General features: G+C 38.5%; 1 protein-coding gene across 1 annotated transcript; it reads left to right on the top strand.

The window, feature by feature from the left end:
• The first annotated feature begins 972 nt into the window (after nucleotides 1-972).
• On the top strand, nucleotides 973-27378 carry enpp1 (ectonucleotide pyrophosphatase/phosphodiesterase 1). The gene is made up of 24 exons (XM_046873468.1): nucleotides 973-1729; nucleotides 4657-4729; nucleotides 6091-6216; nucleotides 11207-11332; nucleotides 13009-13069; nucleotides 16268-16365; nucleotides 16463-16542; nucleotides 16700-16819; nucleotides 18433-18542; nucleotides 18977-19042; nucleotides 19270-19342; nucleotides 19644-19752; nucleotides 19871-20002; nucleotides 20176-20207; nucleotides 20329-20456; nucleotides 21885-21954; nucleotides 22598-22685; nucleotides 23210-23394; nucleotides 24155-24352; nucleotides 24823-24958; nucleotides 25057-25131; nucleotides 25512-25647; nucleotides 25761-25905; nucleotides 26934-27378. Exons 1-24 carry the CDS (start codon nucleotides 1595-1597, stop codon nucleotides 27081-27083), a joined length of 2652 nt encoding a protein of 883 aa, XP_046729424.1. The 5' UTR covers nucleotides 973-1594; the 3' UTR covers nucleotides 27084-27378.
• Nucleotides 27379-27417: the final 39 nt, after the last annotated feature.

Here is a 27417-nt window from a genome sequence, read left to right as displayed (position 1 = left end):
GGGCTATCCTACCTCATAGGGCAGATATCAAGCATGCATCAGTGCAGGCTACAGTTTGAGCAAGGAGGACTAGATTACTTTATCTGGATTCTCGTTGGGAGTTTTTCACCAAGAACATTTTTTTTTTCATTAACATAAGCAGTGCTGTTTGGCCTGACACACCATGAGCTCATGGTCGTTGACCTGACCCTATAGGCTCTTGAGAACTGAGTTGACACATAAATTTTAGTTGCAGGGACAGCAGTGTGGTTGAGTCACAAGACATTTTGCAACTATCCAGTTGAAAACTAAAGCATTATATGTTCCAGAAAGAGTATCAGACTGTTTATATCGGTTTCTTAGAGAAAAAGTGGTTTGCTGAAGAGAGGCAGAAGCAAAAAAGAGAGGGAGAAATCATGTGAAATACAAGGTTGCAATAGTCTAAAAGTGCAGCTTAGGGAAAGTGGGGGTTTAGCGGTTAGGACACTGGATCTGAAGGATGTAAGTTCAAATCCCATCACACACAGAGCTGTTACTCCTGGGCCCCTGAGAAAAGCCCTTAACCTCATAGATGCTCAGTTTTACTGCATGGATGAGAAAAATGTAGGTTGTTCTGGGGTTGAATCAGAATACTTTATTGGTGCTTTAGGGAAATTGTTGGGTTGCAGTCGATCACTAAAGTGTTCTGATTCTGATTGAGGTTCGGATCAGTGAAAGTGAAGAGCCGACAGCCGCTCCTTCAGCTGCGGTCTAGCTCATATTCAGAATGTGAATCCGATCTGGGCCAGATGGCAACAGAGGTGTAAAGTTTATTGATTTTTCCAGTTGATCTAAACAAGTTACAAGTTGTTTAGGTATTCCCCAAACGTTCCTCCAGATTTTGTGACTTTTATTCTGAAAGCTCTATCTCTCTCTTTCTCTCTCTCTATTTTTCTTCCGCCTACCGACAATTTAATTCATGAAGTAAGTCTGGCTTGTCTTTGTCAACTACACCTCCACATGCACAAAAACCACGGAATTCTCTGCGTTTTCGAGTGGCGCTCCAATGACGTCATTCCAACATGGCGGCTCTGGTATATCCCAAACTAGAAATAAGAGCATGGTTTTATGTCTTTCTTTTGTTCAGCAGTTTTCTATGAATGTTTCTGCGTGATGTTTTATGTGCGTAATGCAAACAAATATAAATAAATAAATATCCTAATCAAGATGACATCCAGTAGATTTATGTATAAAGCACTTAACAAAATAAATAACTCTCATTTCGGATTTTTTTTTGTCTCACATCAGACACATGAATCCAATCTAAAGTTTGCAATGTGGGACATGGGGAGGTTCTGGGTTAGGGTTAGATCCCGGTTATAAAAGGCGTCATAACGTCTCAGCATGTAACAGGCTAGTGTAGTAGTAAAGCCACACACACACACACACACACACACACACACACACACAAAGAGTCAGTGTTCCACAATCCCCATGCAGAAGAGTCTCTTCCAGTCAGAGCAGGACAGGTCTGAAGGAACTGCAACAAAAGTAACAGAGAACTTTTCCTTTTGAGAAGAGAAAGTTGGTGTCTCAGTGTGAAGGTCTAGTGCTCAGTGAGTGTGTGAGTGTGAAAATGGAAATAGAGGAGAAAGAGGAGTGGAGAGCCAGGCAAGGAGCCACACTACTGGGGAAAACATCTGAACAACCACTGGAGCATCCAAAAAACTCATCTACCTGTACATCTAAAAACAAGAAAATCATTGCTGGGGTAAGTTTTCACATGACAAAAAAAAAAAAAAATAATAATAATAATAATAAAAAATATATACAAAACACATTATTCAATAAAAACCTCTAAGAAAGTGTGCATGTTTGATTCACACCAATGTTTGCATTGCATTTCTATTTTTATTTAGAAAAGAATTGAATGGAGAGAAAAATAGAAAACGTTTTTTTTTTCTCCAGATGTGCAAAAGAAACATCTGGAAAAAATGTATTATTATAATTTTTTTAATATATATAATGTTTTCACTTTTGAGTTTGTTTGGCTAATTATATGTATCTAAACAATCTGTATATTTTAAACCAAAGCAAAACAGTAGGTATGAACGTTTTAAATTTGGAGACCTCTCTGGTAGACAGATGTGATTGCATGGTGTGTCTGTGTGTGTGAGTGAGACAGAGAGAAAGGGAGAAAAAGAGAGAGATTTGTTGTCTCCATTTGGCTATAATCAGACTTTATAACCCAAGCTGTTTAATATTATGGCTGCGTGGCAGACAGGGTTGCCAACTCCACAGTCTTCCCCCACAATAACCCCAAATCTGAGCTGCTACCGTCTTCCTTATTCAGACACAGGTTTACACTCGTACCCTTTTTGAATTACATTTCCATAGTAATTACATCATTTGTAATTACATTGACCCATTTGAACTTCTTTTTATAAGTAGAAAGTTGTAAAATGCTATTATTGTACAATATCATAGACACACACACTCAAAAATGGGCGTTCCGTTTGGGGTGCCGGAACTGGTGTATATTTAAAGTGCTAGAGTAATGTGTTTGTGTTTGGCATCTTGACCACACACCGGCCAAAACCACACTAAAAAACACACCAGCTGGGAGAAGCGGATCGACACTGAGTGCTTTAAAGCTCCATATAATCAATAGATTCATCTAGAGCATGAGAACACGAGTAACACAAGAATTCCTGAATTATCCGCTTTCCCTTAAGAATATTATTCCATGGAGAGTGTTCTCAATCATAGCTTGAAGTAGAATGTGTAAGAATATTCATTGGTCTTCTAGAAGTTCCAAAATCATTCAAGATCCAGCAATATCCATGAGAGCAGAGTATGAAAAACAACATTTCTTTGTTTAGATATCACAAAGCTGGACGTTTGAAATTGTATAGGTTGTCTATGGATGCGGTGAAATATTCCCTTCACTCAAACCTGTTCCAGCATGATCATGACCCCGAGCACAAAACTAGCTACATGAAGATATGCTTGACGGGATGGAGTGGAGGATCTTGAGTGGTCTTCTATCAAAATTAAGCCCGTTTGAACACCTTTGGGATGAATTGGAACTAAGGTCTCCTCATCTCCTCACCTATTTTGAATTTATTTGTGAATGAATGAGCACAAATCTCCACAAAATCTTGGACTCTAGAAGAGTGATGCTGATTATTAGAACAAATGGGGACTAAATGTGGAATTAGATGTTCAGAATGAAGTGCATACCAATTTTATAGTCAATGTGACACTTCTGAATATACGAGCCAGAAAAAGCAGAAGTTTATACTTTATACTTTTGCTCACCCAAAATATTGTAGTTCTAATCTGGTTGTGATCTCTCATCAAATATTTTCAATCTCAATCTCAATGTATAGACACTGACCTTTCTGTTCCAATACTTTGGAAACAAACCGAATATGAACTACAGCCTATTAAAAAATAATAGCGATTGCTTTTTACATCGCAGGATTAATCTCAGCACCTCGTCCCTCCTCGTCGTACGGAAGGAAACGAGCTGTTTGTGTTTGTGAGGTTCTGTTTTCATCTCATTTATTCAAGCAGTTTAAGTCGCATGAAAGCAGCATTAATAATAATTGCTGACTGCAGAAGACGAAGAGGTTTGCTTACAAAGAGTCAGCGTTGGTAATTCCAAAGAGTTGGGGTTATGTAATTTTCGCTAGAATCGAATTGTGACATCATATTGTAACTTCATGTGATTGTTTTTTCGGCCCTGAAATGATTCCTAGCAGCCCTGTAAAATGTAATGTAATATTTCTGTGTTCTGAGGGGATGTTTTTGGGTTTACTGTTCATCCAACAGTGAAAACTGGCAAAATTGATGACACAAAACCTCCCAAACACACACACACACACACACACACACACACACACACACACACACACACACACACATTTGCAATTTGGACAGGACATTTGTTTCCAGTGCTTCCATGGAATGTGCTGAAATGATGTAACATGTTTATACGGGTTTAAAATGTGATAGTATTGTAGTGCAAGATACTTTTCGGGAATTTTATCCAAATTTTCTTTTAAAAGGTTTCTGAGGGAGAATTTTTATTTTTTTGTGCCCAGCTGTTTTGGTGCTCTGTAGCACCTGCCCAGAGAGATGAGTTCAAACAGTTCATGGCTTTGGTGTGTGGGTAATATGATGATTTCTTCATCCACTTCCTGGCCTCTGGACAGAAATAATCAGCAGCGATTACAACAGCTGTTTCGTGACAATACCACTCAATCCTCCTCTTCATTCTGTAATTGCTTAGTCTGAACCAGACAAAAATATCTGAACCGGGGACCTTGTGCTGTCTCATACAACATCACACAGGCTTCCTTATCTCACATACATCAGGAACCTGCCTATACTATACTATAAGTTCCCTTGTGTCTAAATCAAATCTGAGAAATCTTTACAAAATATACTAGAACATCTTCCCCAGAAGAGTGGAGCAAATGTGAACTTAAGTGTGGAATGGGATGTTCAAAAAGAAATACAGACCAATCTTATGATCAATTGATCACAATCTGGAAAATGTATTGAAAAACTAAAAATGCAGTACAAGCATTTGCTGCACAAAAATGTATGTGTTCTTTATTATTATTATTATTATTATTATTATTATTATTATTATTATAGTTGTTTATTATTTTATACTTTTCTCCACAGGTTATTCTGCTCACATTTTTGGCTGTAATCATCACACTTGCACTCCTTCTAAAGCCGCACTGTATCTTAAAAGGTATAATCTAATCTATCTGTATCTGTCTATCTATCTATCTATCTATCTATCTATCTATCTATCTATCTATCTATCTATCTATCTATCTATCTATCTATCTATCTATCTATCTGTCTTTCCGTCTGTCTGTCTGTCTGTCTGTCTGTCTGTCTGTCTGTCTGTCTGTCTGTCTGTCTGTTAGATTTTTATCATGCCCAAACGAAACTAAATTCTTGGAGAGGTTTTCCATATGAACTGCGATGCCTGTGGTGCCTTTTCTAAACAGGGAAGAATCACACAGCACACAGAATGGCTTATGTTCTTCTTCGGTTTATTGCAGGCAACAGAAGTATATATACACATTGGAAAGAAAGCCTGACCTAAAGCTGTTTCCTGTTTAGATAAGAAGATATACTAGCCGGAGATGTGTGAGCCCAGATAAAGACTCCCTGTATACCTTACATACTAACACCGTAAATATTCTATAGACACTGGACAGACAAAGGAATGTGTGTGAACCAGCGTGAGAATCATCTTAACACTAACACTATCTATCCGCTGTCTGTCTCTGTCTGCCTTCTAAAGGATCTCTCTGTCTGTTGCGTAACATCTATCTATCTATTTATCTATCTATCTACCTATCTGTCTGTCTGTCTGTCGGTCTGTCTGTCTGGTAAATACATCTAATATCTGATAAATATATATTAACTGTTGATCTATACATCTGTTGGTTGGTCTGTTTATCTACCTGTTTATCACTAAGTGTATCACTTGGCCAGTGTAACTCATAATCCACTCAGATGGGTCAGTAGAAGTTACTCAGAACTACTCACTACATATTTGGAGTGTGCTGTCAGTAAATTGTAGGGTTGAGGTCAGAGCTCTGTAGCAGGACATTTAAGATCTTTCACTCCAACCCAACATGAGCACTGGAATATGTGATTATGAGTAATGTCCCTTCTACAGTCTTATACAGTCATTTAAGGTTTTGTGACCAGGAGCTACTGAGCAACTCATAAAATAGTTAAACAATCGAGAACATCATAGATCCAACACCAGCAACATGTAAAGCATATCTTCATGGAGCTGGCTTTGTGCACAGGGGCATTGTCATGCTGGAACATATTTGTCTCTCTCAATTCAAGAGGAGAAACTTCATGCCACCACACCCAGAGACGCCTGATACAGTTGTGTACTTCCAAATTGGTTGTAACAGTTTTGGGAAGACGCACATATGCCTGGAAAAGTCACACGTCCCAATACTTTTGTCCATATATTACATTTATTCAATGATTTCTACTTTATTAATACAACTACACAAGACCAAAATGATTCATGTTTTCCTAAACATGACAGAGAATCTCTCTTCTTTTCCATGACAGAGAACACGTGTAAAAATAGGTGTCTTTCTGGAAAGAGGAACAGCGAGGCTGCATGTCAGTGTGATGCATCATGTGTGCAAGAACGCGACTGCTGTCTCGACTATCAGGAAGTGTGTGTTGAACCCGGTAAGTTGCGCATCTCTGTTCCTTTTAGAGGTGACAGTTCGAGTCAGTGATTCAAGTGTCAAAGTTTACATCAATATCTATCAAGTAAACATTCTTCATATTTAGTTTTTTGTAATAATCATCTGAATGATGTTACACGGTTGTAACATAGAAAGACATTCGGTTTTAAATCATAGATTCGAAGTTGAAGCTGTTGTGGAAATTATACTAAATTACAGTAGATGAGAAATGATGTCTGTCTGTCTATCTGTCTGTCTGTCTGTCTGTGTCTGTCTGTCTGTCTGTCTGTGTCTGTCTGTCTGTCTGTCTATGTCTGTCTGTCAGTGTGTCTGTCTATGTGTCTGTCTGTCTGTCTGTCTGTCTGTCTGTCTGTCTTGAACAGAGATCATGTTACCAATGTTGGAAATTTCTCAACTGATGTGTAAGTTTTATACAGTAAACGGAATTCACCTTAAATACCTCCATCCAACTGAAGTTCCATGATTGACGTGGCTCTTACATGGGCTAAAGTATGTGCACCCCTCAGCATTCCACCATTGCAGATTTATTCTTTTAATACGCTCATCTAGAAAGTCCACTAGAGTTTTGGCTGATGCCTGTGGGGATTATTTTATTCATCTTTCAATTAGTGGAGTTGAAGGAGGTGAGCAGGCTCCAATTCCAGTTCATCCCAAACTGGTTCAGTGTTGAGGAGGTCAGGGCTCAGAACAGGATTTTTTCGAGTTGTTCTAGGTATTAACACCAAAAATCTTCATGGAGCTCACTTTGCACACCATAGCATCGTTATATCGCGTAGTTCAAAGGGAAATTGTAATTATAAAGTGTACAAAGACTGTACAATTGTGTGGCTCCGGAAATACAAAAAAATCCCTGCTGAAACTAAGATTTTAAGCTTCTCCCTTTTTTTTGTCAAAGGGAATAATTACCAAATTCCACAAAGTTAAACCTTGACAGAAAAACATACACTCCCACCAGTTAATAAATAGACCAGCAGCCAACTCCCTGAGACTGGTTTAGTTTCAGTAACAGTGTCCATATTAACAGCATTATACATTATACCAGAATTATACTGATTATTATATCAGGAATCATACTGGGAGTCAAATCAGGAATTATACTGGTTATTAAATGAGGAATTATACTGGTTATTCTATCAGAAATCATAACAAAAATTATACTGGTAATTAGATTAGGAATAATATAGATTATTATATCAGGAATCATACTGGTAGTCAAATCATGGATTATACAGGTTATTATATAGGAATTACATTGGTTTATATCAGAAATCATAATGGGACTCATATCAGGAATTATACTGGTAATTATATTAGGATTTATATTCATCATTATATCAGGAATTATACTGGTTACGTTACTATAGCAGCAATCATACTGTGAGTCTTATCAGAAATTATACTGGTTATTTTTAGAAATCATACTGGAAGGCATATCAAGAATTATACTCATACCGTGAGTATCAGTAATGCATGTTTTTTTCATCATGCTGTGATGTTTATTCATGTAGCGACTGATGTGAGGTTTTACACTCTGTTTGTGTATGTTTATGTGAGTGGCTGAATATTGAATAAACATACATTTGTTAAATGTGAGTGTAAAAGAGGAATATTGGCCTTTACCGATGAATAATAGAGCCAAAAAGAAAAATGTAGAATATAAATAGAACTGATCCCATAATGTCTTGAGACAATGTCTTGTGTAGGTTTGGAACTGCAGATGGAAATCCAATGCTGTTTTGGAGGGAGGTATAAACAAAGCCATGCTAGAGCAGTCTCTGTGCTTTGGTGTGAATGGAAAATCAAGGGGAAAGATCTCAGACAGGTCGTACCACGTTGCACCAGGAACTGGGAGGCTGCTGAAATTTTTATAACTTTTGAAAAGAATAGTGAGGTTGGAAACAGGTTTTCAGTGAACTACATTGTTGTCTAATGGTGAGCCATCAGGACCAGCAAGGCTTTTTCTACTGGCCTAATCTATATCAGAATCACTGACTTATGTTTTAATATATTTTTGTCCATGTATATATTTAATTATTCCCAATAGCGCCACCAAGTGTAATTTTACATTGGAGTTTCTATCCAATCGGATTTCAGCCGTATTTCTGTAATGCATGCAGAATTGAAAGCTGTCGCTTCAACCAATCAGATTGTGACTTGCTTACTCCAAAGCCCCCTAGCTGACTTCTCCAGTCAGAGAGAGAGAGAGAGAGAGAGAGAGAGAGAGAGAGAGAGAGAGAGAGAGAGAGAGAAAATGTTAATTGGCCCAATGATATATGGATCCCAAATGCTCTTCTTTAGAAGAACTATGATAATACCATGGTTCAGAGAGCTGGAGACGAGATCAAAAGATCGACAGATAACCAATAAAAGATGGTTTGAATGTGCACAGAGTTCTCTGGTGGAATGCACGAACATCCTTCACCATGAAAGATCAGATTTTTGTCTCTAAAGTTATTTTATTGCCAAACATATTAGATGTGTCTGTGGAGAGAGGAGCTCCACTGGGATCGCCTCACCGGGGTTTATTCATTTTATTTCGGTGTGGAGTGAATTTAAATACATTGATCAATAGACATTGTCACAAAGCAGCTTTACAGAAGCAAAAAGATTAAGAATATACATTTTAAATGCATATATTTGCCTCTATATCTTTACAGTCTTATACAGTCTTTATGGTTATAAAACTAGGAGCAACATTTGTGATCATCACAGATCCAGCAACAGCTTCTCCATGCCAGAGCCTTTAAACACTCCAGGAGGTCAAATGTCAAAAACTCCACACATGTAGTGGGATCCAATTGCACTGGAACATCCCTAGATGGTACGGGATGTCAAAGTGCCAGAACTGAGATAGAGTCACAGGTATTTCTTATAAATTGAGGCCTAAGTGACATAAAGCTTGTCAATAAATACACAGGCAAATGCAAGAGCAGTCAAAGCCTAGTCTTTATTGAACTGGGTAAATCGCAAATGTCAGGGGATGGAGAAACAGTAACGTAGAAAAAACAAGTCACCAACAAGATACAAGATTTGGGATATTAAGAAAGGAGAGGTTGCAGAGAACTTGTGAATGAACATCTCTTTAAAAGTGTGTGTGGGTGGCAATGAGCAGCTGCAATTAAAAGCTTGGAGAATTGGCGCCAAAGAGGTTTCTGTGTGGGTGGGACTTTGTGTGGTCTGGGTGTTCGCGGTGGCCATTTTTGGAGGTCGCAGTGGTTGTTTGGGGGTTGACTGAGATTTGACAAACGTCCTCATGAAGCCTGTTTATTTGCCAGAGGAGGACAAGGCCAACAATGATAATGCAAGGAGTTTATAAACAGCAATGCCAGTAAAGATCAGAATCAGAAATCAGAAGACCATGTTAATTATAGTGCCTGTGAAAAAAGTTTTCTAGGTTTTATAGTTTTATATTTTATTTTGTTTCCATGCAACAAACTCGGTCATGTAGCGATTTGAAGATTTATTTTGACCCAAAAAAAAAAAAAATATATATATATATATATATATATATATATATATATATATATATATATATATATATATATATATATATATGTCCAGATGTTCCTCTTTATTTTTGATAGAAAAACCAATGAGAAACAGTTTCTCCAAACATTCAGCAGAAATTCTTTGTTGCATTTTAAAACTTGTCAGAGATCCTCTTCACTTGTTGAAGATTTCTTCTTTCTGACCTTAGTCAACCCAGAGCAGTTCAATAGGATTTAGGTGCGGTGACTGGGCAGGCCATTCCATGATAGATATCACTCCACCTGACTGCTCTCTAAAGCTTACAAAGCTTGAACACACTCAATCCAGATGGAATTTCTTGGTGTTGAAGTATGGAATGGTGGTCATGTTGGTTTATTATAAGTCTCCAACCTTCCCTGCTCCAAAACAACCCCAAACCATCAAGCTTCCACCTCCATTTTTAACTGTGTGGGTGAGACAGTCTGCTAACATTTTCTCTCCTGTTCTCTCTCTTACGTAAGTTCTACCGTTGAAGACAAAAAATGACACGGACTCAGAAGTTTCTTCCACTCTTTCTCTGTCCGATCTTGTCTGTTTTTGTTTTATGCTTTTTGTTGCATAGAAACAAAAGGAACAGGCATGTGTTTCTTTAAAAAACTTTAGTGCTTCCACACTTTTGACAACCACTATATAAAGCTTCAATTCTTTCTTTATTTAATTACATGTTGACACTTCGTATAAGACAAGCCATATGTGTACCTTTAATGAATGTGTTTTGCTGTGAGAAAACAGTGTGTTTGTGGTAATGAATAACTCAGCTGCCCTCTCAGGATCTGTTATTACTGCTAGAACGACACAACAGTCATGTTGATTCTGCTAAAGCATATTTACCCACTTTTTTTTTTTTACATGGAAAAGTTTCTTTTGGTCCTTTTTTACTTGAGGACTTGTAAATATCACACATATTTGAATGTAAATGTGGGTTGAAATGAATTATTCATTCTAATAACATATTCCAGACTTACTATATAGGCAAAAGTTTGTGGACATCTCACCATACTGACCACACATGGTATGCGTTTCTTTTTGAACATCCTATTCCCCATTTTCCTTCATAAAAACCTTCACTCTTCTGGGAAGATGTTGTGAAGATTTGTGTTCTTTCAGCCACAAGGGCTTTAATAAAGTCAGGTACTCGTGTAAGGTGAGGAGGCCTGGCGGGGGTGGGGGGGGGGGGGGTTGCATGCTGGAACATGTGTGGAAAATGTTTCAACTGTTTGGAAAAGAACCACATACGGCTGGAAATGTCGGGTGTCCCAATAATTTGAACCATATAGTGTATTATGTTCCTCTTTCTTCAATATCTGAACTTATTGTGTGTCTGTTTTCTGTTGTTGCATAATTAAAAAAGAACAGTTCATTACATCACGTGTGTTCGTTTATATGTAAGAAAGATCGAACCGAATAGTTTTCCCATTGATTTGATGTTTTCTCCTCACCAGGTCAACTATGGACATGCTCCAAATTTCGTTGTGGTGAGCAGAGGTTATCCAGTAGCCTTTGCTCTTGCGCTGCAGATTGCGATCAAAAAGGCGATTGTTGTACAAATTACTACAGCATGTGTAAAGGTAAGAAAGAAAACGATTTAATTATGCCCGTTCTCTAATTTGACTTCTATGCATGTAGTTTGCACTTACCGTATTTTCCGGACTATAAGCCGCTACTTTTTTCCCACGTTTTGAACCCCGCGGCTTAAACAACGAAGCGGCTAATTTAAGAATTTTTCCTGGGTTTTTCCCGATTTCACAAACTTCAAGCCAAAAAACTGAACCCCATAACATTAGACCAATAAAACTTCCGAACGGAAACGAAAAAATGCACTTCACCTGTGTTCTGAGCTGCATGGCATCGGGAGAAAAAAAAGTTTTTTTTTAAACGCACGACGATGCCAAAAGAAATAGTGAAATGTGAAAGGAAGGAGGAAGACAGTGAACAATGACTTTCTTGGCTACTGTTTAGATACAAGCCGTTGTAGCGCGTTGAGTTAGGGTGAAGGGAGAGCTCGCTAACTCCAGTTGCAACAGAAATCATATAAGCACAGACAGGTTTCCAAAACTCGTGCTTTTTTATTATTCTTGGCATCAGCATTATGGGTTAGTCAAAGAAACTTAGAAATGAGAATCAGAAAATAATAAGGACATAATCCTCGGTCTTGCACACATGCAGTAATACCAGAAGAATGCAGTGGCAGCCTATTCCCAAAATACTGCTATGCTCAACACAAGCATATGTTGCGCTTGCTCAACACAAGCGCAACATATTTTACCTGTTACACCGTGTGTAACGTGTCTTTCGTTAAAGCCTGTGTAAAGTACATTGGTGTAGACGGCTTATAGACAGGTGCGGCTTATTTATGTTAAAAATAAAAATATTTGTAAAATTCAGTTATATATGGGTGCGCTTTATAGTCTGGAAATTACGGTACTCCTTTTTTGTGCCGACTTTCCTTGAAACTAACACAACTGTTCTTTATAATCATCCTAAAATAAATAAAGCACTTTTTATATATGGTTAATGGTGTTATATCTGAAGTCCATGCAGCAATAATACAATAATATACCCATCTATGGCTGAGTCTCATCTCGCTCTAGTATTCAGTGTTTATATTGTCTAGTTTCAATTAGCTTTGAAGATCAAAACCAAAACTGGCTATCAGACAGTCTAAGTCTATTTTGTGTACTTGGGTGTGTTTTGCTAGTCTGAAATGATGTAAGATGTAAGAGAACTTTGACCAGGCTACTGTTTACAATATACATACTGCAAAGTCATCAGGAAAAGTTGATGAGTCTAGAGAAAGGGTCAACCACGGTAGATACAATGTTCAGACTGATCATAACTATCTAACAAATAAAGTAAAGTGAAGTAAAGAGCAGGCAGATGTAAACTTGGGGGATTAACCAGATTTTTCCAAAGTACACCCACCATCATTTCTTTTATTAGAAAACCTCTATACAAACCTGTAGATTCATGCAGTTATCCAAACAGCCAGTAATGTGGCAGAATGCCTAAATTCATGCAGAGACAAGTCAAGAGCTTCAGCTAATGTTCACATCCAACATCAGAATAAAAAAATAAAAGTTTTAACTTTATTGTATTGGCATTTGGAACCAGACTCGCTTTCAAAAAAATCTGGTAGGATGGATTTTTCATATGCAACATCATGCCTGGCATAGGGTGTTCCTATTAAAGTGGACGATCTTAAGAGGACTAATCATCAGCTCATAGCTTTGACCATTTTGTGCAGGAGAAAAGGCATGGCTAGAGGACGAATGTGATGATATCAAGACACCTCAGTGCCCTGAAAGGTATAGTGTACAATTAGTAATCATATTCCCTATGCATGGCAAATTTTTGTACACTTTGCTCAACCAGATTTCTACTTTTACAGTAAGTAAGTAAATGTGCTTGTTTGAACATTGGAGAACTATTTGAGGTGAGATATCCTGGAAGCTCTTCACTGATTGCCTATTGGTTGGTTCGTGTCAGTTGCAAATGTCAGAGAACCCTCTGGTGTTTATAGAACCAAGTTACATTTCACCCTTTTTTTCTGCCAATGATGGTATTTAAAACCTGGATACCCCCTACTACAAGGTGGTGAGGAACCCCTGTGGCTGACAGTAATATTTTCTTTGATAACACCAATCGAGTGATACACTTTGTCTTTTCAAGTCAAGTCAAGAAGCTTTTATAGTCATTTCAACCATATATATCTGACGCATTACACAGTGAAATGAAACAGCGTTCCTCCTGAACCCTGATGCTACATACAACAACAATCACAGAGAAAAGAAAACACAGGGCTAAGGACTAGTAAGTGTCCTCACCACATAAAGTGCTTGAGTGCAACCTGGTGCAATGCCGCAGATCATCGTTTATTGTGTTGTTGGGGTTGTTTCCGAGTTCCTTGAGTGTTCGGCGGTGGTACACAGGGACACCGGTTGCTCCGATGTCCATATGTTGCGTGAGGCGGGCTACAAAGTGAAAGCAGCACCATTTTGGATCCAATGCCTCTTTCACTGATATTAGAATGTGTCATTGTTGATTGATCCTAGAGTTCAGCCTCAGATTTATAACCCACATTTTACAGCCCCTAGTTCCAATGTCTTCAGACAATAATCCCAGCATTCCCAGTAGCAGATGGATTGCATCCTGCTAGTGGTTGTTGTTGTATGTGACCCACTGTGGTGTAAGATTGGCTATAAAAGTACTCATTGTTCAGATTCATTCGACATGAAATAGATGAAAATTTTTAAGCTTTAAACCATAAAAGGATTCAGTCCCTCAAATCTATAAAAGGATTGAAGCTATCTGAACAAGAAAAGGTTTTTCAAAAGAGGCATTTCTTCCCAAGAGGGAAAAGGACTTCTTGGGTCAGAGTCTGAAGGTGGTGGGACTTTGAGTCTGGAGATTTCTGGGTCAGCTCTGGAACTGGAGAATATAACCCTGTGACAATGGTCATTAAAGGAATGTAGTCACTGTTCAATAGGCACTATTGTGGCCATGAAGCTTTCGACTGTATTCAGTTGTCTCTAGTTTGGGGTGGTTTGTACACCAGACCCCCTCCTGGATGCCTTTGAGCCTTTACCAGAGCAAAATGACTAAGCAAGCTGTTTCTGCTAATGTCGATAGCTTTGGTTGCAGGAACTAAGAGTTACAAATACAGCCTAACTATCTTTAGCACCACGGAGTTTATGCTAACAAATAAGCTAGCAATTAGCTGTTTTAGATAGCAAGTGAAATGGACTGGTTACACTCATCACAGTAAGAAAATAAGGAAGAGGGAAAAGCAGAAGAGAAATTCCACAGATTTTGCTGATAATGTCCTAAGTACTGGTGCCCTCCCTGGTTGCGATATGGAAGAACTGGAGAGTGAGAATTGGCCATGAAAAATTAGGGGGTCTTCTAAATGGAGTCTTGACGAGGTTAACATTTAAAATGAAAAAAATGTATTTTGTGTCTTTTAATTTAAGTTTACTTCATCTCCCAAGGTTTGCCAGAGAAACTTTACCTCAGACATTTTATTAGAAATCCGGCAACAAACTATCCCTGTTCTCTTCGTTTTTTATATCTAGCATTTTCAAGGCTCTTGTGCCTCATAGTAGCACAGTGATACACTGGTTCTTTTGTTTCTCTTGCTGATTTCGAAACCAGTAAACAACAACACAAATGTTCAAGCTCTAGTTTGTTTCTATAGCGCTTTTCACAATGGATATTGTCTCAAAGCAGTTTTACAGGATGTAAGAATTATAGAACACAAAATTTTAATATAAGTGAATTGTGTTTGTTTATCCCTGATGAGCAGCCTTGGGCGAATGTGGGAAGGAAAACTTCCTTAGATAGTATGAGGAAGGAACTTTGAGAGAAACCAGACTAAAGGGGAATGCATCCTCATTTGGGTGATATCAAGAGTGTGATTATGAATCTGAAAAACAATACAAAGCACCAGAGAGCACTGGAGTGTGTGATTATGAGTAATGTCCTTTCTAATGTCTTATACATTCAGTTGACGTTGCGGAACCGGGAGCTACTGAGCAACTCAAAATAGCTCAACATCTGAGATCATCATAGATCCAACACCTCCATGCCAGAGCCTTTAAATGTTCAAAGAAGTCCAATGTCCAAACTCTGTATATTCTTATATACCAATATTGCATTGGTGAGCGTAATGAAATCCTGATTGAATATATTTCTTGAGTGCCTAATTAATTTCAAATGTCACTGAAACCAAATATTGATGGAACACGCCCTTATATTGGCTCTCCTACTAGGCGTAAAAAAAAAGAAAGCAAAAGCTTATAGAACTACAAGTCAAATGCTGAGGCTCTGCATTTTCTTTCAATTTCTGTTTATTTTTGTGTCTGTATTGACAAAAAAATGAATTCTAATGAATTCTATTTCACACAGCATTTCAGCTGACTGGCTAAAATATCGAAAGCATTTGGAAGACACCGGAATTCTTTCGTTCTTTTTCCATGCTGTGGTTTGCTCCGAGGTGTGATGGTTTCAGATTTCGGCTGCTGGATTTCACAGATATGTAATGCTTGGCATGACTTGATGAATTATGTGACAGCCCCTTGGTCATGTTTATATATATATAGATTGGCACAGTTCTTGAAATGCATGTGGGGGTTTTATCTGTTGTAGCTGTGTGTGAACTTGTAGTGCACTATGAGTACTGAAGCCTGAAGTGCGAAAGATGCAAAAGAATCAACGTTTTGAGTGAAAGCCTTATTTTCCTTATATAAAGCTGTATGTATTCTAACTCGCTGCTGGCTAAAAATATTCTTTTGAAAGTCTCGCCCACCCTGTGTTCAATTTCTGTCCTCATTAGAATTTCCATAACTGTAACAACCACAAAACCACAAACCAATTATAGAAAGGAATAACCGGCTGTACCCAGTTTCTTAGCATCAAAACCATTAAACTGGAATTTTTTTATTCTTCACTGTAAAAAAAATATACAGCAGCAAATTGGCTTCATGTTACTCTTTTTTTTCCAACAGTTTTTCCAAACCACCTCTAATTCTAATATCAATGGACGGCTTCAGAGCAGAGTACCTGACATTTTTTGGAGGCCTACTTCCAACCATCAGCAAGCTAAGTCTGTGTTCATGGAAAGACTTCATGATATAATTATAATTTTTTTAATACTTGTCTAAATCTAAACCAGAAGACCATTTATTACACTGTCTTTTCAGTAAAATGTGGAACTTCTACAAAGTATATGCGTTCCGCTTATCCTACAAAGACCTTCCCGAATCATTACACCATTGTAACCGTAAGTTGAGGACGTGTGTATGTGTACAAAATAGGACAAATTTGATAATGATCCTCGTATGTGTGTGTGTGTGTGTGTGTGTGTGTGTGTGTGTGTGTGTGTGTGTGTATATGTATATGTATATGTATATATACATTTTATTTTGTTTTGCCCACAGGGTCTCTATCCAGAGTCACATGGGGTCGTGGACAATAAGATGTATGACGTTACAAAAAATCGGAGTTTCACTCTGAAAGGAGATGAGAAGTTTAACCCTTTTTGGTACAGTGGTGAACCAGTAAGTACCTGCAAACCAGTTATTAAAAAAACCAACCTCCTGACAGAAAGCAATACAGAGAGACTGACATGGAGACAGACAGCGAGACAGGCAGGAAGGCAAATGAATAGAGAGACTGACAGACTGTCACATAGACAGTGAGAGACAGGCAGGGAGACAGACAGCTAAACAGATAGGGAGACAGACAGACAGAAAAGCAGACATACAAACAGATAGACAGACAGGGAAAGACATGGAAAAGGACAGGGGTACTGAAAGAGTCCCAGTACATATGTTAATATAGTTTATATCTAGACAGCCTCAGGTAAATGGAGAGTGATAGAACATCTTAAAGACATGTGTTGGTTGAACAGAAAAGGTTTGCGTTTCCAAGCCACAAGCTTTAGTCAGTGATTCGGGAAGCACTCTGGAAAAGTCTATTGCAGTGACCCTACAGGCAGGAAGAATTCCTCCACACGCATATTCACAGACTCCCACATCTGCTTGTCTTTAAATGCTTTCTGCTTTTTTTTTTTTGATGTTCACTAATTTAACAGTGTAAAGGGGGATTATTTGCACTGGCTCTGGAATTGTTTTTCCCATTGGCGCTTGTGGACTTTTTTGCAAGCCGTTCATCCAGCTATTAAAGACACAGTGTGTTTCTTTCTGAAACACCATCACGGTTCAAACGTGGGAAAAGATTCTAAGGAATCCAGCAAGTCCGATGTGTTTCTTCGTGAAAGCTTTTCTCTTGAGCTCGTGATGTATTCTCATACTTTAGCAACAGTAGAAGAAAAAAAAAGATAAATGGCACTTTTATCCTGCTGAAACGTGGGGCGGATTTTCACCTTTTTCCAACTTTTTGGGAAAGAAGCACATGTGGGAAAGGCAGGTTTCCCAATACTTTTTGGGGAGGAAAAAAAAAACCGTTTTACATCGGTATTTGCCTTATTAGGCACACAACACATGAACACACTTAGCTTACTTGACTTTGTGTGTTTGAGTGGACTCGTAGGCCCTCTAGTGGCTGTCTGGGGTACAGCATTTTTCTCACACTCACTCCCACGTTAATAAAAAGACACTGAGGTTATAGCTCTCAACAGCAGGCATGACACAGGGGCATGCCTATCTCATCTCATCCTCCCCGAAAGGTTTTTCCACACATTTTATCTGCCAAATCTTATATTTGTCCATGCCTCCTATATGCATCACCAAGACATAGGCTTTATGCCTTGTTTTTGAACCACAAAGAAGAAAACTGGAGAACTCAGAGGGAGACCCAAGTGCAAATAAAAGTAAGATAGAAACCCAAAACTCAGGGTTGAACCAAGGTCACAAAAGCTGCGAGTCAGCAGATCCAAATATACACTATATGGACAAAAGTGATTGACTTTCACAGCCATATGTGGCTCTTGGCGAAACTAAAAGATTCGGTGGCACACAATAGTATAGGACGTCTCTGGATGCTACAGCGTGCACCAGCCAGCTCCATAAACATATACTTTATATGGGTTGTAGTGGAAGATCTTAAGTGGCCTGCTATAGTGTTTAAACCCTATTAAACACGTGTAATGAATTAGAACACGTATTTTTTTTTTCATGTCAATAAATGATCTTTTCCATCTCTTTTTTAGGTGTGGCTTACTGCCATGAACAACCAGCTTAAATCTGGGACATTCTTCTGGCCTGGATCAGATGTAGCTATTCAAGGGCAGTATCCAAATTTTCATAAGAAGTACAATAGGTAAGTAATTCATGTATATATATTTATTATTATTATTTTATTATTTATTATCTTTTTTTTTTACATTAAATGTCTTTATCGACCATCGTAGTAGTAGTTTTGTGTGTGTGTGTGTGTGTGTGTGTGTGTGTGTGTGTGTGTGTGTGTGTGTGTGTGTTTTATTTCTAATATACTGTAAGTCAAAAGTTTGGGGACACAATGAGCCTTGTTTTTATATTTTTTAAAGAAGAAATATTTACATATACTTTTGACTGTAGCAAATATAATACAGAAGGGTGTCCAGAATGATGTCTTGTATCTTGTCTTTAAGGCTGTTCATGGTGTCATGGTGCCCCTGGTTGTGCCCAAACCCTTGACAGGCAGTTTATAGGTATAATAAAAAGAAATCAATTACAAAAGCATAAAACTCTTTACCATTTTCATTTATACAACAGAAGTATTCCGTTTGAGAAGAGAGTGATGACTATTTTTGAATGGTTGAATTTGCCACAAAGAGAAAGGTATTTGTGTGTTTTTCTTTCTTTCTTTTTTTTTTTTTTTACACCATTTAAAAAGAATAACGCATGCCCAGACTGCCATCGAGCTCAACATATATACGTACATATACTTACATATATGTAAGTATAAAAATATTCTGTGTGTGTGAGTATGACATGCAGAGAGAAAAGAAAGCACACATTCTCTAAAAGTGTTGAAGTTCTGAACCTTTTATTCTTTGCTTCTGTAGGCCAGACTTATACACTTTATATTTGGAAGAGCCTGATAGATCTGGACATGAATATGGACCAAAAAGCAGTGAGGTATGCTTTCAGTGGATATTATTATTTTTATTATTAGAAGTAATATTATAACCACATGATGCAGCCCAAAATTGATTAAATGGATCAAACTAGCGCTTTCTGCTGCTCCAGATCACACCCAGAGATAAAGGAGTGCCATTGGATTGCACTCAATTGTACGAGTTTCAATAAGCAGCGCATTCATTTGGATTGAACTGACTGCAAAAACTGTGTTCAACGTAACAATTAATTTTCAGCCAATCACAATCCAGTATTCAGACTGACCACGTTATAATCGGGAAATGTGTGTCATTACTTGTAGGTGATCAAGGCTCTGTTGAGGGTCGACCGTATTTTGCAGTTGGTGATGGATGGACTCAAGCAGCGAAAACTCCTTAAATGTGTCAACCTGGTTCTGCTGTCAGATCATGGTACTTCCATTGGTGCCTCTTGATCTTTTTTATCCTCTTTTTGCTGGAGGCTGATCCTCAAAATCCTCAAAAATTATGATGCTAAAAATTGTATTCCAGTCTCTTATTTCAATCACAGGAATGGAGGAAGCTTCTTGCGAGAAAGCTGCATACGTCTCGTCCTACCAGGACGACGTCGATGATTTCATAGTCATCCAGGGTCCTGCGGCACGAATCCGACCCAAACGCATTCCGGAAGATTTTTTCACTTGTAGGTCCAAAACGTATGCATATATGTGTGTATGTGTGTTTGTGTGTCTAATGACATCCATTAAACGTGTCATTAGTCGCATGAGTGTATTCCCACCTACATTAGTGGACATTTGATACTTTATAGCCTGTTTCTACATTCATTTTCTTTCCCATTTCATCTCCCCACGCCAGTCAAGTACGAAGAGCTAGTGAAGAATCTGTCGGTAGGAATCTTCTTAGTATGGACCTTTAGCTGTATGTTAAGCGTTTATTTCAGTTTTTTCTCACTGTCTTTTCTACATTAATGCGTCTTTTATATTTATGTCCTCCCCAATGTGTTTGAAGTGCAGAGCTCAAGATCAGCCCATGAAGCCTTATCTAAAAGAGCACCTTCCTAAGCGACTCCATTTTGCTAACAATGTGCGGATCGAAAGAGCACATCTCTATATGAAGTCTCAATGGCAAGCAGCCCTGTAAGTATTTACATTTATTTTTGAGATCACATATACGAAAAAAAAGCTTTATATGGACAAACGTTTGTGAATATTATCCCCATTTGCTTGTACAATTTCCTCCACTCTGTGGGGAAAAGTTCCACTAGATTTGTGCAGCACAATAGTGTTTAGTTACTGTAATTTCCGGACTATAAAGCTATAAATAATGTTTTTATTTTTAACATAAATAAGCTGCACCCGTCTATAAGCCGCACTGTCCACACTGAAACTAATGAACTTTACACAGGCTTTAACGAAAGACAGTGTCTGTTACACGGTGTAACAGGTGAAATATTTCGTGGCTCCTTTAAGAGCAGAGCGGTATTTTGGGAACAGCCTGCCGCCGCATTTTTCCGGTATTACTGCATGTGTGCAAGACCGAGGATTATGTCCTTATTATTTTCTGATGCTCATTTCAAGTTTTTTTGACTAACCCATAACGCTGTTGGCAAGAAAAATAAAAAAGCACGAGTTTTGGAAACCTGTCTGTGCTTTTATGATTTCTGTTGCAACTGGAGTTAGCGAGCTCTCCCTTCACCCAGACTCAACGCGCTACAACGGCTTGTATCTAAACAGTAGCCTACCAAGAAAGTCATTGTTCACTGTCTTCCTCCTTCCTTTCACAACTATTTCTCTCGGGAGTTTATCTTTTGGCATCGTCGTGCGTTTAAGAAAAACGTTTTTTCTCTCGATGCCGTGCAGCTCAGAACACAGGTGAGGTGCGTTTTTTCGTTTCCGTTCGGAAATGTAATTAGTCTAATGTTATATCGCTCAGTTTTTTGGCTTGAAGTTTGTGAAACCGGGAAAAACCCTGAAAAAATTCATAAATAAGCCACTCCGTTGTTCAAGCCGCGGGGTTCAAAATGTGGGAAAAAAGTAGCGGCTTATAGTAGCGGCTTATAAAAATACGGTAAGTCAGGAACTGGTGTCGGTGAGGTGAAGAGGCCAAAGGTGTTCAATAAGGTTAAATAGGTCACTCAAGATCTTCCACTCTAACCTATTGAGCTAGCTTTGTGCAGAACAGGTTTGGGTCTCCTAGTTCAAGTAAAGAGAAAATTTTATAGATACAGTTTGGGAAAGAAGTGCATATTGGGCGAAATGTCAGATGTCCCAATGCGTTTTGTTTATAGAGTGTATAAGTTATAAAAAAAATAAAAGTGTATTCTGTAAATGCTGTGACTGTTCTTATTGAACACAATTGGTTAAATTGGTTGATTAAGTAACTGAACAGGGGATAGGGGTTGGTAGGGGGCATTTACTATTTTACACAGGGGCCGTTGATGTTCAGACGTTGCCCGTGTGTGTTGCTGCTGTTTGCCAAGAATGCAAAAGTCAATCCATGTTACTTACAGTGGGTTGCTTATTGTCCTGTATTGTCTTTTTGTCCTCTGTTTTTTTCCCCCCCAGCAAGCCAAGTGAAATCAAGTACTGCAAGGGTGGGTTCCACGGTTCCGATAACACCTTCACAAGCATGCAGGTCCGTGTTCTATTTACTAAATATTGACCCATAGCTCTTCATCATGTACCGTGACATTGCTTGCTTCCTGGTCTGTGTTGATACATTCTTCACACTCCATGTATTGGTCTCTGATAAGACCTACACCCAGTATGACAATGCCCATGTGCTCAAAGCTAGCTTTATGGAGATATGCATTAATCGGTTGAAGTGGAAGATCTTGATTGGCCTGCTATAGAACTTTGACCTAAGCCTATTAAACAAAATTAATTGGAATGCTGACTCAGCAGAAGAGTAGCTTCCTCATCTCAACTACATTATAACCTGACTGATCAGTACTAAAGCAGTTGTAGCTAAATAAGCATAAATCTCCATAAGGAGGGGCCATCCGATGTTGTTATCTCCACAAAACCACAAATCTCCACAAAATCTAGTGGAACATCTTCCCAGAAGAACTAAATATGAAATGGGATGTTCAAAAAGAAGCATATCCAAATCTTTTATTTATTTTTAAAAATACAAATTGTACAATTTTAACAATCATATTTCGAATATTTTAATATTTTAATCTTCAAGTTTTAGATTGACCAGCACTAGATTAAATAAAGAACTGTCCATATTTACATCATATGACATTCATATTATTCCCTTTCATTATTTTCAGGCCATTTTCATAGGATACGGACCTGGAATAAAGTCCAGCACAACGGTCGCTCCATTTGAAAACATTGAAGTGTATAACCTCCTGTGTGGTAAGTCATTATATGTGAATTGCAACATCATCCAGCCACCATATTTTCTCTGTAATACCAGTGTGATCTGGTTTCGACTGCTTTTTGGAAGGCCGTGAAGGTGTTGTATATTCCACTATCACATTCCTTCAGGTTTCTTTCCTCCTTTCTTTGCTAGCGTTTAAAGATCCGTCAGGAACCTGCTCTTTTTCACCTCAGCAATCCTGAGCCTTAACCATAACTTTTATCACCATTGTGTGAATAAAAACATGCTTTTGAATCCCATCACATGTCAAATCTTCTGTCAGATGGGTTACAACAGCAGAAGCCCACATTGGGTTCCACTTTTCTCCAACAGCAACGGCAATTTTTACCCTGCAGTAGGGTAAATTCCAAAACCGTACTGCTTCCGTGAACTTTGTGAACAGTATCAGGGAATTATCCAGCAAAATTGGATCACCCAAATGGAAAAAAATTGCAATCAGTGAAACTGAAGGTAATTGTGTAATATCTCCAGTACAGATTGAGTCTTTGACTTCATTTAGATTTGTTGGAAATCCCACCTGCTCCTAACAATGGCACTCATGGGAGTCTCAACCATCTACTAAGAAACCCACCTCATCATCCAGTCCATCCTCCTGAGATCTCTTCAGCCACTATCTGTTCCTCCGATGCTCTCACTCCAACGGACGACCGCGGCTGCTCCTGCAAGCTCCGCAACAAATCTGAGGTCAGTACAACAAAAAGATCACAGTACAACACTTGTACGATAAAACAGTTGTACCTCATAGAGAGCATGTGGAGATCATGTACACTATATGTACAAAAGTATTGGGATGCCTGACTTTTCCAGCCATACGTGGTTCTTCAACGCCAAGTTGGAGGCACACAATTGTGAAGATGTCTTTGGATACAGTTGCATGAAATTTTCCCATTCACTTGCACTTGGACAGCCAACTTGTTCCAGCATGATTAAGCCCCTGTGCACAAAGCCAGGTCCATAAAGATATGCTTTACATAAGTTGGATGTCTGTGGAAGATCTTGAGTGGCCTACTATAGAGCTCAAACCCTATCGAACATCTTTGGGATAAGTTAGAACGACACTCAAGGCATTCTGTGTGTGAGACAAATCAAAATTTCAAATTCTTTTTAGAAACTATTGACATCATGTCCTCTGGGCTAAAGAGGAGAGGGACTATCCGAGTTGTTATCTCCACAAAATTTTGTGAAACGTTTAAATGAAGGTAAAAAAATTCCATGCATAGCTGGAAAAATCCGGAGTCCCAGCACTTTTGTAGTTCATTCTGTTTATCTGGAAAGTCATATTTTTATTTTATTTCAAGGGAATATATGTTTTTTCAGTTATCAGTTGGAATACGTATAAATGACAAGTGTAAATGCAAGTACTTAAAATAATATCCGGATTAAAGACCCATGAAAAGGAGCTGGTGTGGACGGGGTTTACTCTAAATCGTTTACATCGTTACAGATAGAAGAGCTCAACCACCGTCTGAATAGCTCAAGTACGTCAATTTCAACAGCTCAGCATCTCCATCTGCCATACGGAGTCCCACGAGTTCTTCAAAAGAAAGCAGACTACTGCATACTTCAGCACTCGTCCTACGTCAGCGGATACAGCAAAGACATCCTCATGCCTCTATGGGTTGCATATAGTCTAAAACCACTGGTGAGACATTTTTTGTTTTTTTCCCAAAAGTGAGCAATCTCTCCCCTGCGGTCTCAAAAGTATTAAGACAACGGCCTTTTTCATCCATATGCACCAAACTTATTACACCCAGATTGTTACTACAACCTTAGAGGCAGATAACTGTATAGGACACCAATGGATACCGCAGTATTAAATCTTTCCCTTCAGTTCAACTGGGAGACCCAAACCTGTTCTGCTATGACAATACCCCTGTGCACAAAACCAGCTCATGAAGATATTCTGTATATGGGTTGGAGTGGAAGATCTGGAGTGAACTCAACCCTATTGAACACCCTATTTGAAATGAATTGGAGCACAATCTATTTTTTCGACAAACACAAATTTCCACAACTACACAACTAAAATCTTCAAACCAAACCAAACCGAATCAAGCTTTTCAATTGATTTCTCTCCCAAAATGTATGTTCATTTCTACATCTTTTTCTCAGTCTGCCATCAAACCTCTGGATTCCTCCCAGGAAGAGTGTATTCGGGCCGACGTTCGTATTCCATCCAAAGCGAGTCAGTCCTGTGAAACCTACAAGAACAACCGCACGGTAACATATGGATTCCTCCATCCTCCTGGTAAAGTCACACCCGATTACTTATGATAAAAATACATATAGTATATAATGGCTATTCTTTGACTTTAAGTATTAAATAAGCCTTAAATTATCCTCCAGCTCTGGCGGCGGACGGAACCGAATTGGATTCACTGATCACGAGTAACATGGCACCAATGTTTCCGATCTTCAAAGGTAATTTTCAAAGGCATTTTGGAATGGAATGGGCTTAAAACATCCAAAAGATTTTCCAGCCTTTTCATGGGTTACACTGCAAGATCTTGATTGGATTGCTGTGGAGCTCAAACCCAATTTAACACTTTTGGGATGAATTAGAACACACCCCAGGCCTCCTCACCTCACCTACATCACTACCTGAAATTACTTACCCCCTCTGTCTGAATGAGCAGAACTTTCCACAAAATCAAGTGAAACATCTTCCCAGAAGAGTGGATATTAGAACAGCAAATAACAGCTCCTGGTGTCCACAAATGTTTGGCCATATAATTGTAGAGCAATTTCTGAATTTATTTTTCTCAATATTTCAACATTTACTGTTTGTCACTTGTTTCCAGGTATTTGGGATTATTTTCACAGTGTTCTCCTGGTAAAATATTCCAAGACTCCTGGCGGTATCAACGTGATGAGTGGGCCGATATTCGATAAAGACTTCGATGGAGTCTACGATGAAGTCACGAAACGAAAGACAGAGTGTGTTATTTTTTAATGTTTAACCTTACGGGGACCCATGAGCTCATTTTTATGGGGACCGTGGGGGTCAAATTCCAATGATCCAGTCTTTTTTTCTTGTTTGTCTGTACCAGGCCCGAGACACCGTTTCCCACTCATTTCTTCGCGATCCTTACAAGTTGCAAGAACGCATCTCTGGCTTTGCAGAATTGCCACAACCTCCTCGAAACGGTTTCTTTCATCCTCCCTCACCGTCCAGATAACCTCGAGACCTGTCATGTGAGTGTTGTGACAGAAACACTATTAACTATTACCTAATTTTTCAGACTATAAGCCGCTACTTTTTTCCCACGCTTGGCTTAAACAACGAAGCGGCTAATTTATGGATTTTTCCTGGGTTTTTCCCGGTTTCACAAACTTCCTGCCACCAAAAAACTGAGGAAATGCGAATCATTCGTCACGCTGAAAACAACCGGGCATGAAAAAATGCACTTCCCCTGTGTTCTGAGCTGCACGGCATCGGGAGAAAAGCTTCACCGATGGTGATTTTTAAACGCACGACGATGCCAAAAGATAAACTCCCGAGAGAAATAGTTGTGAAAGGAAGGAGGAAGACGGTGAACAATGACTTTCTTGGTAGGCTACTGTTTAGATACAAGCCGTGTAACAGACACTGTCTTTCATTAAAGCCTGTGTAAAGTTTCAGTGTAGACACAGCTTATAGACAGGTGTGGCGTATTTATGTTCAAAATAAAAATCTTTGTCAAATTCAGTGGGCTTATATTTGGGTGCGCTTAATAGTCTGGAAATTACGGTAATTATATAAGGTGATAATCCATGGCTACGACGGCATTACTGCAGGATGTGGAGGTGAATGAATGTTGAATGACGGCCTGAAGCCCTTTGATTATCCCCTTATATCATTGTCCCGTCCCAGCATTGATGATTCATTGATGTTTTCTACTGGATGGATCAAAATAACACTTTTATATTGCGTTTTTGTTACTTATTTTAAATGAGGCTTGTTAGAGCTTGAATTCTGCTGCTCCGAATCACACCCAGAAATAAAGTAGTGCCATATGATTATCTTTATTTGGATTGGTTCTGATTGGAAAATCACCATATTCACCGTATCAGGTGCGTCCCGGTAGAACTGATCCCAGAATATCGCTCTTTCTGAGACTGGTGTTTATGAAAATGCGTTGATGTGATTTACGGCAAACAAATTTGTTGGACTTTGCACTATTGCTTTCTGAAATATAACTTCTGGTTCTTTCTTCTTGTTCATGCGTCTTGCTTTTATACAGAATGGCAGCGAATATTCCTGGGTTCAGGACTGGACTCGGCTTCACGTGGCGCGGATCCGAGACGTCGAACTTCTCACTGGATTGAGTTTTTATGATCTTTTACCTATTGAGGACGCATTACAGCTTAAAACCTTTTTGAAAACTTTTTAGGTGCTCCACAGAAAAGGGCGCTGGGATCTTGTGATGTAACGTCCAGTCTGAATATGAATCTACTGTGTATATATATATATTATATAATCTTGATACCAAAGAAACTCAGATTGAGTTCATACTCCTGTTTTATATATTTGAAAAATAAAAAAAATTTTATGTTTATAATCTTTTTTAAATAAAGAGAGAACAACTCCTAGCTGCATTTGTATTTACATGTGGATTTATGATGTATCAGTGTGTATTTAATTTATCTAATTAGTTGTTGATCTCAATAAAAAATGACACAATCTAAGAAGTTATTCTGATTATTTTGTGGGATTTTCAGCATTTA

Source organism: Silurus meridionalis, chromosome 18, assembly GCF_014805685.1.
Source record: "Silurus meridionalis isolate SWU-2019-XX chromosome 18, ASM1480568v1, whole genome shotgun sequence".
Lineage (NCBI taxonomy): Eukaryota > Metazoa > Chordata > Actinopteri > Siluriformes > Siluridae > Silurus > Silurus meridionalis.
The sequence above is the reverse complement of the archived record's forward strand: the minus strand, read 5'-3'. Positions and strand labels throughout refer to the sequence as shown.